This window comes from Pterocles gutturalis, unplaced genomic scaffold (assembly GCF_000699245.1).
Source record: "Pterocles gutturalis isolate BGI_N339 unplaced genomic scaffold, ASM69924v1 scaffold37092, whole genome shotgun sequence".
NCBI lineage: Eukaryota > Metazoa > Chordata > Aves > Pterocliformes > Pteroclidae > Pterocles > Pterocles gutturalis.
In genome coordinates this window covers 77,870-94,143 of record NW_010116890.1, presented here as the reverse complement: position 1 = coordinate 94,143, position 16,274 = coordinate 77,870, and the positions used below count along the sequence as shown (strand labels likewise).

At 37.3% G+C, this 16,274-nt stretch overlaps 1 protein-coding gene across 1 annotated transcript in view; it reads right to left on the bottom strand.

The window, feature by feature from the left end:
- Window positions 1-16,274, bottom strand: part of OLA1 (Obg-like ATPase 1) — a 99,901-nt gene that overhangs the window by 7,500 nt on the left and 76,127 nt on the right. Inside the window, exon 6 of the mRNA XM_010075639.1 lies at window positions 26-166. Coding sequence (XP_010073941.1) covers window positions 26-166 — 141 coding nt within the window. The remainder of the gene's footprint in view (window positions 1-25; window positions 167-16,274) is intronic.

Here is a 16,274-nt window from a genome sequence, read left to right as displayed (position 1 = left end):
GTAGGGAAAATGAATGCTAATTAACCTTTGTGTCATGTTCTCTTCCAGATACTTCTGTTTCTCCTCAGCACTCATATCTTGCAACTTGAGTTCCAAGGCCCCACTAAAAGGAATGACCAAAGCACCCGGGTCGTGCTTGTCCACCCACTCTTTAATTTTTATCAACCTGTAGACAACAAAGGGCACAACATTATCTTGTAGTGCATGCATGGCTGTACCACATTCATTATTATCAAGTAGCACATACATATTCATAAGAATTGCACGGTTTTATGATGCCATCTTTTTGTGTATTGCTTTCCAAGGTCAAGGCATTAACAGGCAGCAATTGCTTCAGGTGTACTCCATTAACATTTCACTGTTTCTTGGTTTCTGTCTGGCATTTAATCTATCAGAAATAGGCATAATTTGAGACAATAACTAGGTTTTTGGTAGAGGTTAAATACTTGCAATCTAAAATGCTAAGTGAATAAAACTTTGCAGATCTGTGGACGTACATTTTTCTGACACTTTCCAAGAGTGATATTTATCAAATGCGGTAGAACTGGGGGGTCTTCGTTTTTTCTCCTTTTATTTTTTTTTTTTTTAAAAAGCATCTCAGTGGCTAGTACAGCTGATATTAGCAGACAGAAAAGAACACTACACTCCATAAACTCCTAGATAGCAAGGAGCACCCTGCTTTTTCTGGCTATTGATCTTGGAGTACGCCACAGACAATGAATACAGGGCCGTGTTTCTACTAGGTTATCCCATCTCCCCAGGACAAAACTTCTAGATATTATACTACTATTATTTTTAAATAAAGAATCAGATTTCCTATTTCTCTTCATCTTCAGTAACTGGCAGCATCAGTAATAGTTTGCTGTACATCCAATATAATTTTTTTTAGTTGAACGAAACCACAAATTTAGAGCTACGGATTTATGGTGCTAGCTTTTGAATGTTCAATGTCCTATTAAAAATTAAGAAAAATTAAAAACAAAGAAAATCTTTGCAGCAATGTTTAAAAAAATCTTTAAATACAGGCATTACATTCATGACTGCAGATAGTACTTATTTCAAATTTAAGGGAGACATTCATAAATTACCTGTAAGGAGTTCAATGTCATGTATAGGGCAATGCTTCTGAACAGGTGTGAATGGTAAGAATGACAACACTGTACGCTCAGCAATAAAACTCAAGAGGCACAGGAATATTTCCTGTACACTAAGACATAAAGTACAAAATACAATACTTTTGGTGCTGGAGATGTTTCAGACCTGAAGCACCCACCATACCAGCACAGGGTTTTACGCTTGCCGAGTTCTTTTCCTTAGTCCTGCTAATCTCCAAGATTTAGGCTAAGGTTTTAACTGCTATTATACTAAAGTGCTTTGAAACTGTGGCCTGCAAACCTCTAAATCATCAATGCAAATGTCACCTCAGAAAAAAATGAACTGAACCACAAGTTCATCAACACACATTTGTCAAAGAAAATAGCAGGGGATCAGAGCTATTATGAGATTAAGTGCATGGCCCACTGAGTAGGATTTTAGATGGGACAAAGAATATAAAAGTTCACTCAACAGTTTTCACACGTTTGTTATATAAGGCTGGTCTTCTCTCATTTACTTATGTAAATACCCCATCAGTGGTTTTCAATCCTCATTATACTAATCTTTTTTTTTTCCCCTCCGGTTATCCAATGAAAATATAGTCTGGTCTCCAGGACTGATACTAAAACACTACTGCCTTCAGAAATGTCTGAACTGAGAATCACAATTAAGGTGCATTTCTGAATGTGACATGTGACATTTAACAGCACATCTAAAACTGACATTTGTAGTTATCTAATTTATTTTTAGCTAACAAACTGGATATCAAAGTTCAGGGCTTATAAATGCCAGCCCTTTACAGAAAGTGTATCTAGAAATGGATCTGCTATTCATAAGTGTACTTCAACATCTGTGCATACAACCTTTTTTTTTTTTAAGAAAGTATCTAACACTCATGTCTAGACTAATTAAATAATGTACCAAGTGAAAGACAGAACGAAACATGCAAACTTGAAAAAGTGAAATAAGCATGAAAGTAATGTCAAAAATTGGATTCAAATTCTGTTTGGTAAATATGGTCATCGCAACTAATAAACTAAGAACTATTGTGGAACAACAAGATAAGAAATAATTACTTTGGCTAAAACACCAATTCAGAATAATAATAGTCTTAGACTGTCATTTTAACAGCTTTTCTATTGAGTCCTTAGAGGGATTATTTGCATTCCTCAGGTATTCTATTGTACAATTCAGATGAATAAAGACTTACAAATCATTCCTCTACCGCCAGTGTGAGACTTTGATCCAGTGAATACACCATTGTACCTTAACTATAATTGGCAAAAAACCTGACAGTGTAGAGCATCACAAGCTTAATAACAAAGGAGAATATCTCAAAGTGTTGACAGATGATCTTCATAATGCAAGAGCAGAGCTGGTACATTTTAGCAATAAATGAGCACTGAGGTCTAAAGGTCTCTGAAGTGACTGACATCAGACCTGCTACAGCTTCACTAAAAGAATAAGGTACTGCATCCCACTCTGCACAGACAGTCGGGTTCTCTGCCTGAGTCTTTCACTTCTGTGACTTTCAGTGTCACAGGAATTACTAAAAAGTAACAAGGAATTCCCCTAATGGTCATCAAAATAAAGAAAATAAAAAAGTAAATACTCAAATATAAATACCGATATATTTCTAAATAAAATATTCCCCAAAGCAAAAATGCTTGACTAATAATCAACAAAGTAATAGTGCAAGATTGCTCTCCTGTTAGGGATAACCAAGAGTGCTAAACAGAATAGAATTCTCTTTAAGAATTAATGTCACAGTCTGTTTTATTTGAGCACATCATTCTTCCATGGAAATGCTGTATGCTTGTAAAAGGACAGCATTAGTACATTCATTTGGGCCTTTGTTAAAATAAGCAAATCCTGGAGTATCTCTCCATTATTTCATGCTATACTTGATAATGAATGATGAAGGATATTGGATTTTAGGCTGAGAGAAAAGGCTATTAACAGTTAAGAAAATCTTAATTCAAAACAAAAAACACTAAAATATAACAAAATTAAAAGTAAAAAAAACCCAACCCTATAGAACTAGCAGAACCAATGACCACAATTAAAAGCTGAAAGTAGTTTAAGAAACAAGAAAGTGCTCAAGATTAAAACCCTTCTTGGCAAAGTAAACTGAAAACCATGTGAAAACAGTGTACGCACTCAAAGCAATTAAAAACATCCTCTTTCCTTATTAGGTTTCTAAAAATCCCATTATTAGTAGACTTAAAACTAACTTCTGATTATGAAGCATAAAGCAGAAAGAAGAAAGGCTTATTCTATTACTACTCCATAATAACAGCAAGGGATCTCTCAGAGCATTTCTGGACATCCAGCAGCCTTCCCCTACTGAGGTGGCTTAGTTCTTCCCTCGGGGTGGCTCTGTGGAGAGGAGGAGTGTGCCAACAGCAAGTACAGAAGGTTCTTGAACTGAAATTTGATTCTGTTTGCCAAAAATGGACAAAATAGCCTTTCCAGAAAAAAAAAAACACTGACCCAAGAGACAGTAGGACAACCATTAATTCTGTGATGGCAAAAAAAAAAAAAACTTAAATAAAAGTTGAATTGAAAACTCGATTAAAAGGACAACTGTGTAAAAAAAACCTGAAACAAGAACAAAACCAGATCTGAACAATTTGCAAGTGAAGACAGCACTTAAAATTCTGACCAGGGAAAACGGCCAAGAGGAATTAAGATGCTCACTTCCACCGAACACTGTTACTGTTGGCTAGTGAAGGACAAAAGCATGTCAGCATATCTACTACTAACACAGAAAAGCTGTGAAGACCAAGAAGTTTTCTTGTCACTACTAGATTCCAACATTTGATGAAGGCATGATTTAAGGGCATTCCAGTTTTTAACTTCACATCAGCCTGACAAGGAAAAAGTAAATGAAAGAAGGCCTGACTTCACATGCAGAAGGATCAGGACAACTACCAGAGTTAACTCCTGATACTAAATCAGGATGCAGAACAGACCTAGGAGAAACATTTAAAAATGAGGGCACTCACTGAGAAGGCCAATAAGCAAAGAGCACCAGAAAAGGGAGTTGTGCAGAAGGGAGTGCCTTCACTTTAAAATAGTGATGGTTCCTAAGGCACCAAAACCTGCAGACAACCAAAATAAAGAGGTACAAAAGTTGCAGAATGTACATTAACTACAAATCTATATTTGACAGAGTTTCATACGAGAGATCCAGCTGAGAACAGAGATAGAGGTCAGATGGAAATCAGAACCAGTGATGGAAGAGACAAGCTGCAGAGAGAACTTAAGCTCAGTGGACACCTGCAAGACAAGATGATCTGAACAACAGACTCCTGAGAAGAAAGGTGATTTGTGAAGTAGGCTTTTGTACAAGCAAGACAAAAAAAATCTCCATCTAACTGATGGAAAAGAAACAACTGTTTTTCTGTTCTACACCTGAACTATGAGTGGAAGTTGACAGAAACAAAACAGCATGGCAGGGAAGAAGAAAATACCAGACAGCACCACAAGAAGAAACAAATGTAGACAATGAGATAAAATCAAACTAAGTGATCAAAACATACAAAAGACTGAAAAAAAGATCTACAGATCCATCCTCATATGAGAGGTGCTCCAGCCCTCTGATCACCTTTGTGGCTCTCCTCTGAACTCACTCCAACAGGCCCATGTCTTTCTTATGTTGGGGGCCCCAGAGCTGGACATGCTACTCCAGGTGGGCTCTCACAAGAGCAAAGGAGAGGGGAAGAATCACCTCCTTTGACCTGCTGGTCACACTTCTTTTGATACAGCCCAGGACACAGTTGGCTTTCTGGGCTGCAGGAGCACATTGCCGGGTCGTGTTAAGTTTCTCATCAACCAACACCCCCAAGTCCTTCTCTTCAGGGCTGCTCTCAATCCATTCTCCTCCCAGCCCCTATTTGTGCTTGGGATTGCCCTGACCCATGTGCAGGACCTTGCACTTGGCCTTGTTCAATTTCATGAGGCCTTGTTGAATTTCATGAGGTTTGCACAGGCCCACCTCTCCAGCCTGTCCAGGTCCCTCTGGATGGCATCCCTTCCCTCCAGTGTGTCCACCACACCACACAGCTTGGTGTCATCAGCAAACTTGCTGAGGGTGCACTCAATCCCACTGTCCATGTCTCCAACAAAGATGTTAAAGAACGCCAGTTCCCACACTGACCCCTGAGGAACACCACTTGTCACTGGTCTCCACTTGGACATTAAGCTGTTGAGCAGAACTCTTTGAGTGAGACCATCCAGCCAATTCCTCATCCACTGAGAGACCCATCCATCAAATCCATGTCTCTCCAATTTAGAAACAAGAATGTCATGAGGGACAGTGTCAAATGCTTTGCACAAGTCCAGGTAGATGATGTCAGTTGCTCTTTCCTTATCCACCAACATTGTTAGCCTATTGCAGAAGGCCGCCAAATTTGTCAGGCACAATTTGCCCTTAGTGAAGCCATGTTGGCTGTCACCAATCACCTCCTCATTTTTCACGTGCCTTAGCATAGTTTCCAGGAAGACTGATCACTCCATGATCTTGCTTGGCACAGAGGTGAGACTGACCGGCCTGTAGTTTCCCTGGTCTTCCTTTTTTCCCTTTTTAAAAATGGGGGTTATGTTTCCCCTTTTCCAGTCAGTGGGAACTTCACCAGACTGCTATGACTTCTCAAATATGATGGATAGTGGCTTAACAACTTCATCTGCCAGTTCCCTCAGGACTCGTGGGTGCATCTCAGCAGGTCCATAATGTTTTATAAGCATTAAAAATAGCTAGAGGATTAAGGCAAACATTTTCCAGGTGATTTTCCTGTTTATAAAACCCAATATAGCATTTGCTTTTTTGTGAAAGCACTGCAACATTATCTCATTCTCAGTTTATAACTTACTGTATGACCCAGCTTGACTAGTTATTCTTAATACAATATTTGCATAGTTGATTATTGCTGCATTAAATCCTTCTCAGAAGTTGCACCCTAGCTCTTTTTTTCCTAATGATTTATTCTATTTCTTGAGGTGCTCTTATATTCTAATTTTGTTCTATACCTACCTGGACATCTCCTAGCTTGGGGTCACCTACAGATTTAACAAGAATGCTCATCATCTAGCTCATTAATGGAAATACATAACAGTATTCAACCAGCAGCCGCTTCTGCATATCTCATAATGAGATATTCTTCCATTTGGAAAGTGAACCACTGATAACTGTGTTCTGTGTATTATCTTCCAACCAGTCTTGCACACTCAACTTCTAGTAGTTTCTGTCTAGCCAGTATTTCCTTTCTTGTTTAGGAGAGTGTTGTAAGGCACTGAAACCTTTAAAGACTTAATAAAAATCCCAATATGTAGTAAAGTATATTTTTGCACCATATGAAGGCCATTAAATTTATCACAAACAAAATATTAGAGTCATCTGACAATTTAGACAAGTAATAGCCAACATGAATTTGTGAAGACAATTGCTTCTAGGTGATTAAAAACAGTTGAATTGCTCCAGCATTTTTCTTGAAATTAAAGTAAAATTCACTGACTTATAAATGTCTTGTTTCTTCTTTCCTCTTTGTGGCTTTCTCTTGTCTTTTGAAGCCTCACCCGTTATCCACAAGTTATCTAAAATGACGATAAATTAGGCAATGCTTATTTTTTTTGCCAGGTCCCAAAATGTTCTACTATGAGTACCACTAGGTATCATTGACTTAGTGGGATGGGAGAGGAAGATCTAATTTACCTAAGCACCAGTACCACGTGACGCAGTTCATAAGCAATGTCTTTCCTTTCTGTTCTGTTTGCAGGCACAGACTCCACAAAGATTCAGTACCACTGTTCTCAGTACCGTACATATATAGAGATGTATATGTATTCTTATATAAATAAGAAACATTCACAGCCTCAGTAAGCTTTCATTCTAAATTTGTATAATCAAGAAAGAATGGAATGGTGAAAATGAGGAAACCAGTATACATAATAATTTTGTATCAAAAAATAAGTCAGTGGTAGAAGTTAAGAATGGGAAGCAGAAAGCATAGGTGGAACTCTGCTGTAACAGATTAACAACCTGTAACTCTTACAGCTACCTGCCTTTTTTTAGGGTATCCCTTTTTTCTTGCACTACATAAAGAGAAAGGAAGACTAAACAGGAAAACATTAAAGAATAAAAAGGTATTTTCTTCCCCACCATGATAGTTTGCTTTTTATGAAGACGACAAATCTACAGAAGGTTTGGGAGTTACTGACCTAGCCAATCCCATTTCAAACCATCAGCAACATTTATGAATTTGGTTTTTTATTCCTCATTCCCAGATGGCCAGGAGGAACACTGCAATCCTTAGATTTCAAAAGGCCCTTTCCCACTCCCCACCCCTCACCTGCAAATACTTTCTAGTAACACTTCAGAACTCTAACAGCACTGCCTCCACACACTGGACTGCTCCCTGACCAGAAGCCTCCTCTCAGCCCCTCAGGACAAGAGCTCCAGCATCTTCATTTATCCTGTGCCTCCCGAGTGCTTTAAATTCCTCAATACCTTCCTAGAGTCCCATGTCCACATCCTGTCCAGTATGAAGCCACTGCATCCAGATGAACCTTACAAGAGACCAAGGCAGAGAACCTATCTCACATGTTAGATGTCAGTCACATCTCCAACAGACACTGACTTGAGCCTTGAAACATGCAGGGAAATAGTCCTTAAAATTCTTTACCACAACATTTTCAGGGACTTGCAACACATCCCATGATCGCAGGAATCTTATGACAGAATAGGTATATAAGGTATTTCATTCTACCAGATCTAGATTTCACACTTAACTTCATTGTAGTTTTAACTGATACTGTATCAAGAAAAGAAGAACAGAAGTTCCTGATCAACACTGTCATTTGCCATTTATTATAGATGGGTTTACAACTTTCTTTAACATCCTCCTTTAAAATGTAAGGAATCGCAGGCTCTCTGCCTCATGCGTGTCAAAGCAAGTTTTTCCAGGGCCTTGATCTCTATCACAGCCATTACCTTAAATCCCTTATAATTCTGCAAAATCATTTGTTAGATGGGGTAACCAGTATTGCACCTACTATTTTAATTCATGTTGCATCCCAGATTCTAAAGAAACCTTTTTGGACATGAGTTTCTCATCCCGTTCTGTATCCATCCAGACGTTACCCTTGCTTTTCTGCTACCAGCTACACATGGAGCAGGGATGCTACCAGCGCTCCCTGCAGGCATACTCAAACTGTTCACCAACAAAAATAATCTGGCAAAACACAGTTCTGTGAGGGAGAATTTATTTTTTTCAAACCCTCCCTCCCCACCCCTTTTAAGATGGACCAATTAACTTTCCCACATATCCTTATAACTGCTTGTGTGAATATAACTAAAGGGCGGTGCAGGAACAGGTGATGACTGTTAAGGACAGGAGTAACTTAAGTTAGTCTACCACCAAAAAAAGAGCAATACTATGAAGCCAAGCTCAATCAGGAATTCTGGTGTTCATTACTGGAGAATTTTTGCTCCTGAGTAAAAATTATCCCATGAGATCACTAAAACATAGAGTCTTCAAGGCAGAAAACACTATTAGTTGACAGAGGAAAAAAATCAAGGCAATATTCTGGAAATTCATATGAAAGCACTTCATGCCCTCAACATATAATTCTGTTAACAAATTGTCTAACAAAATACAGTAGTAGTATACAGTTCTCAGTTTATCTGGTCTAGAAAGCTACCTGGAGATATTAGCTGTTTAATGGTATGCTAAAAACACATAAGGACATAACACTTCACCTACAACTTTCTACTACTGACCACTTTTTGAACATATTTCATATAAAGACTTGGCTTAACTGACATGAAACTTCTTTAGCTGTTTTGAGCTTGCAAGATGTTGGAACCGTGAAAGAAATAATACCAGAGAACGTGACATTACCTGTAAATTGAGTAACGGACAAAATACTTTTATAACTAGGAGAAATAAAGCACAATAGAAAAATCAAGTTGATGATCCACAACCAAGTTTGAATCAAAAAATATCAAGATGGTACAAAGAAAGAGGTAAAATAATCTAGAACAACTTTTTCTGCTAATCTATATGGAGCTCCCAGTAAGACAATACTTTTCAGTACCTTATACAGAAAATTCCGTCTAACAAAAGGTCAGTCAAGGTAATCCTATTTTAAGCATTTGTAAGAAGTATAATTCATGAAGAATAAAGACCTTGAAATCCATTTTTAAAACATTTGTTTCTGATCTAATTTTCAAGACTTCAGTAATATATTTTTATCCAAATTATGGTCCCCATTAAAGTGATCAAAAACAATTATGACTTAATAATGAAAACAGTACGACACTGCTGCTGTAGCACCTGCTGGTATGTGAAAGGCTTACGGTCTCTAGTTCTCCTTCATCTGCCAATGCAAAAAAAAAAAAAAACAAAAAAAACAGACAGTCATGGCTGCTGCTGTCAGCAAGGATTAAGCACACTCAAGACTGAACTACTGATGAAACTGCACAACAATGCAGACTGCAACAAACTGTGCACATTACATTTCATAGAACAAGCATAGGCTCCACTTGCATCACATATACTTTGGACAGGAAAGATGCTTTTGGAAAGTCACATCTTGTACTTTCTGCTGTCATTTATAAAATGCAGAGTTTTGAAAGATTATCTTGAAAACGATAACAAAATAATTTAACAAATGCTTGTTCATAAGTTGTAGCAGCAGGAGCAAATCCCAGCAAGACATATGCAAAATGATGGTGACTGAGATACCACTACAGATCAGTAGAAAGAATCCCTATTCCATAGTCATGTTTACATTATGGCATGATAATTTTAACTTTTGTCTCTTGATGGGGCTTCTTATGGAAAATTGTATTCTTAAGAGTCCTACACAAAAATGCAGGACAATTCATATCAATGCTATTATAGCAAAGTCTCCAGTATGTAATCCCATAAAAATAGATATTTGATCAAATAGAATATTTGATCAAAAAAACATGTGATGCCATAACAAGAGAAACTTTACATGAAATGCACAATGGACAACAACATTTTAAATTTATATTCTTCAATTCTTCTATATACTGTGTGCACAGAAGCAAATACAAGGTCACACTCCTGAACAAAAAATATGACCTATATAAAACTCCTGTATAATCAAAGAAATATTTACTAACAAAGCTTGAAATAAGATACTATAAAAAGTAATTGTGAATATATTACACTAAGGCTAATTAAAAATCCTGCAATGAGTAACACAAACGCAGACTACAACATGTGTTAGTTTTGGCTTTCGCTAATATCACACAACAATTTAAAGCAACCTAAATGAACTGGTTCAGAATATTCCCCCCAGTTCTCTTAATGAAATATCCTCTCCTATTCACACATGATAGAGGGAGACGCCTTCCTTGCTCCTCCAGAATTAGTCTGTGTGATCTTAATTGTGGAGCCTCTCCAGCCCACAGAATTCACAGCAAGGCTCTCTTCCCCTGTCCATCAGCTGTTAAAAACTATGTAAGTATTAAAATCGCAAGAGTCAAATATTACCACAATAAGAACATTAGATTTAAAATAATAAACTCTGCTTATTTCCCCTCACCCCCTTGGACCATTACAAAGTACTAACATCTTGTGATCACACGATACTATGAGAGATGTTTTAAGAAACAATTTTAATGAGAATAGTAAGAAAAATCATAGAAGCTGGTGATATTGGACTAAGCTGGGGAGAGGTGGGGGGCCCTTGATGAAGAAAAGATCAAACTTGTTATTAGGCTGGAATATGCTCCTGAATGAATCAGAAATTAACTTTGATATTTATTGAAAGACCATCATCTAAGCTCTCAGTATAACAATGAAAGAGTTTAGTTGAATGGTTAACTATTCAAACTACAGCAACTCAAAGAATACAAGGCTTAATTTCAGACATCTGATTTAGGTACCCAGTCTCGCTCTGCTCCCTATATAGTTAATGAAGGAGGAGGCTCTTCTGAGGGCAATCCAGAGCACTTAAATTAGGTCTCCTGTTCTCACTTTCTTCTTAAAGCATCTTCCCTCTTCCCTTTTCATAGGCTCTTTAGAAAAGAACCCTGACCTTAAGTGCCTAAGATGTTTATGTAAAATTATGTAGCGTGCCTCAGTCTTACCTCCTGCTGATACATTTCTCCAAAATACTGTCTAATAAATACAAAAGCATATACTGTACTGTCATATGAATGTGTCCATGTCCAAGTAAAACACTAAATGAGTTAGGGATTTTCACAGTGTGCTGAGATGCCTTGTATGAAATGCACTTCACTAATTTGAAAAGCTGTCACAAAAATGTTCAATTCTACAGACACAGTCTGTTTACCTGTCTAAACCACAGTGAAATGAAAAAAAAATCTGAATCATCTACTAAAACATACTTGCCCCAAGAGAACACTAACTTTGATTTTTTTCAGAAGCAGGAATAAGTATCTGGATCAGTGTCTGAAAACACGCTCCATTTATCTGATGGACTGTAAAGGATCTGTTAGACATGAAGATTTTTATGGCTAAAAATGGAATAACAAAGTAAATTTCTGTCAGAAATAAATACTCTGTGGGTGGGTGTGTGCAAAACATTTTTATTTGCAAACAAAAATAAAATTTATTACAAAACTACTAGTTACCTTATCGATCATGGAATTAGGATGCATTCAACACCTGCAGCAATTCCAACAAAATAAATTATTTGACTGAAAAGAAGTTCCACCCTAAATTTACAGAGTCCTATGGTATGTTTTACCGTTACAAACACTAGCACTAACCACAATAGGATCAAAAAGCCAAACCTAAAATGCAAGCTACCATTTTTCAATAGAGAGTCATAACAGAAGCCCAAAAAGACACTAACTCATGTTCAGTCTTTTCTGAGTAAAGAAAAGGCTCCATGTGTGGTGGCATACATCATAGTTGTCAACATAAATGAAAATGTTCATGAATAAAAAACAGGCTGTATAAAGAGCTAATTATAATATTACTATCAATTGCTAGCTTGCGCTTGCAAATCTTTCATATAATATAAATGCATTGTTTTTGACATTTCTCTGTAGCTAAACATCACATCACATCACTTTTTCCAAGTAGTTTAAGTATGTGTGGGATATACTATAAGGAACGTGGTCTGATCGACAGTTACACTGAAAAAGAAAAAACCTATGACATAAATGTGTGTTGTCATTAAAAATTAATTTAAAACATTAATCAGCTCCCAAGTAAAAAAAAAAATGCAAACTTCTAACAGCCTCTATAAAATGATTTCTACTTTCTGTCTGTTCATCCTTTCTGTCCAAAACAGCAGCTGAAAACACTTCACCCAATCATGCAACTGAAGACTAAAATAATACATACACCCAAAGCAGTGGTGAAGTTGTGAATTGTTCAACATGCATCTGGGTGTTTTCTTATCACTAGAAACATCATTTATTTCCTTAAAGCAATCACACTCTTTTAGCCCATGAGTTGCAAGAAAAGTTTCAACAACCAATGAAAAGCACGATTCCTATTTTAATGCTCAAAAGAATTCTTCTATTTTAGAAGTGCCATAGAATTTAAGTCTGGAAAAGGCCTGCTCAACAGGCAAGAGCCCTAGTAAGTAATATATCGTAAAAAGGAGACCTAGCCAAAGGAAAAATACTAACAAATTATAGTGGGCAGTTATTCTGGGACATGATAGTCTATCCATTTCTCCACCAACGAGTCAATCAACAAATACAACGCTATTTTAGACTTAGTTTGGCTGAGCAATGACACCATCAGAGAAGAAATGATCACAGCAAATAACCTTGGTAAACCCAAGTAATTTGGTTTAAAGGAAAAAATAAAGCATGCCCTGATAAATTTATTCTCTCATTGATACGACATGTGATTTTCTAAGCAGGAGAAATACATCTAAAAAGTATTTGATAGTGTGCTGTCTGTGAAACTACTCATTCAGCCAGAGAAGAGGGGGAAGTGGATTTGTACAGCCTGTGTAATGAGTAATGCACTGAATCTGTTAACAGGAGAACAAATTTGTGTTTAAGGATATCATTAATCACATTTCACAAGGATCAAACTTAGGACTGATCTTGTTTAAATACATTAACGACCTTGACACAAACAGTAGTTGCATGCAAAGTTTACGTTTGACGCAAGAGCAGGAGACATTTTCCTGAAGTCATCATGAGCTGGAAGTGACATAGACGGGGATCACAATGGGTTAGTCTTCTTCAGAGCAACTCTAAGCCACCAAGACAATGCAACAGGGAAAAGAAAAATGTAATCTGCAGATCCTACTGGAAATGCTTCCCTTCATTTAACAGGATGCAATACATTACAGGGTATTCATGAAAGCATGTGGAGTACTATGTGCAGCTGTGGTCAGCTGAATTCAGAACAGGTCTAATATTATCAGAGGAATGGGAACCTCATGTAAAAGAGAGAGAAAATTGATAATGCCTGCTTTGAATAAGTACTGGAGGTAAACACCAATTAGATAAGATACTATTTAATCTACAGGACAAAGCTGCCAGAACCACCAATGAAATAAACCAGCCATGGAAAAATGTAGGCTGGAAATTAGCCGAACATTTTCAACCCAAGGCAACAGTGAGGTTCTGTGAACAGTTTCCCAACACTTAGTGCAAAACAATCAGCTACTGTTAAAAAAACACCCTTAATTTATGAAAGTCACTATGCTGTGTAGATACCAACAATAACTGGTTCTGTACTGAATGCAAGGAGGGATTTACCGTAATTCAGGGATCACCATATAGTTACAAGGAAGCATTACACCTTGTGAATTCACAAGTACATAAAGGCTATGCAAAAATGCAAAAGGAGGACACAGAGGTCTCAATCTCATGCAAATCAAGTTCCTACATCTTTTGTGAAAACCAGTTCCTCCACTGGAGAAAAGACACGAAGAACTCAACCACCACATGTGCAACTTGGCTGGAGCTAGCCAGCTGACCAGCAGTAGTCTGGCAGACCTCAAGCAGAATTTTTGCATCATGCAAAAATTTCTTCCAAGCCACAGAATATGATGCTACCTGGTGTTCAGTGCACCACATCACCACTTTTTAAAAAATGAATGTAAGTCAGGAATCACTCCATGATTTCTGCTCTTCCAAAATAAAGTGTAATAAAAGTCAAAAGTAGCCCATAATACCATGTACAGTTACCAGTACTACTCACGAGGAGAGTATAGACAAGGCAGAAGAGGTAGCTATAAGTACTTGCATCACAGCTTGGCAGTAAGTAATTTCAAAATTTGGGCAAGGTACACATTTTTAAAACAGCACTAATGAGAACACTGGACTTCAACACTCTGCCTGGTCAAATGAAGAAAATTAAGAACATGATTATTTTAAAATGTGTGATAATTTTCATGGAATTTTCTTGTAAAATTCCTTTAACCTAAAGCCATCCCTTGTTCTCCTCCAGTTCCACATCAGTATCAAGTTTTGCTCCAGAGGAAGGGAATCCCATCATCAGAAGTCTTCTATCCTACCCGAGCCTACTGCATCCTCAAGAGCAAGCACGGAGCAAGACAAGGTTGGCAGTAAAGGAAAGGGAGCCATTTGGTACACGCATGAGCAGACAACCCTTTGGGGCAGGACGTGGCTTCTGGAATGCATTGGCAACCTTCATTCCAGCATTTTCTGACTTTGAAGTGTTTCCCATTACAACATTAAGATACTTAACGTAGCTGTATGGAATTTCCAATGTCTAAAAAAGCAACCAATAAACATGTTTAAATTGTAAACTGAATGTACTCATTACATACACGTTACACAAACCTATCTTTGAGCTAACGAAGCTACAGTGAGTATTCACCCCTCAACAGACTAGAAGCTGAGAAGAGGTAAGGCATTCTGCTGTAAGATGTCACAGGTACTTGTGAAAGGTAGAGAAAGAAAAAGACATAATACCTCTGAATTTCATGCCGTGCTTTGTAATGAGCAAAATCTAATGAGTACAGTCTCTTCTGACCCTTCTTCCTAAAATACAGCCTCTTCCCCATCCCATCCCATCCGACAGTTTTTCTCATTCTGTTGCTCACTCTGTTTTCTTTTCCCAGCGTCATCCTCCAGTCTTCAAAGCTTTCCATCCTGGTCCACCAGCTCTTTAGCAAGATGCTTCCAAATGCAAGCCTCAAAACTTACACCTCTTCATTCAATTCGCACCTCCCTCCTACCTTGGCTTTCAGTCACTCCCACACTCCTACTTCCTTTCATCTCATTTGCGGGGTTACCAGTTCTGGTCCTGGACAGGGACCCACTACCTACTCAGTTTCCTTCATCCCTCAACATACAGAGGTACGTTTGGATCAGAGGTACTTTCAAATTCCTGTTAGGTCTGTTCAATTCCTAAGTTTAGTAACATCTATTTCAAAGAAAAATTCCTTAGCTGCTGTGTTTCTCACAGTATTTAGCACTACATCAAATATTTACCACCACACTTTCTTACAATTTATTTAAAAAATAAATCATACAAATACTGAAATTTTAAAATTTGTGTTCTGCACAAATCCAATGCATTTTAATGATTTTTCCCATTTGAAAGAGGACAAAGTAATTATGTAGTAGGCTGAAATTAACTAGGCTCAGGAACAAAATACCAATTTCAAAAACAAAATAAAAATTCAAGCCACTGTATAGTTACTTAAGTACCAGACATACAAAACCAATTCAGTAAAGGTATCATATTTTATCAGATACATATAGCAATATTTGTTTTAAATAAATATTCAATACAAGTCCTTCGGTAGAATCTAGAAAAATACAGAACATACAGTTGTACTTTTAGTGCCTCCACTTATCAGATGAAATTTTCTCTTTACACAAGCAAAGGATAAAAAATGGGAACCTAAACAGAGCAGACTGAAGCACGGTAAGTTAACAAACATTGTATCTTTCCTAGAAAGAGAAATTTCTCTCAGAAAAAGATGCAGTTGATAGTTACTCTGGCACATTCATATACTTATTGTATGCTGTACTTTTGGTATGTACCTGTGGCACACGCAACAGAAAAAGCAAGAGTGCAGGAGACGTGATATGACTTAATATTCTAGTTGTAGCTGCATGTCCTCATTTTGCTGTTTACCACAAAGAAACCACAACTATACATTACATATCGATCAGAAAGAGGATACATTTTTTAATGTTTTAATGAAAATAATGCAAAGTATGG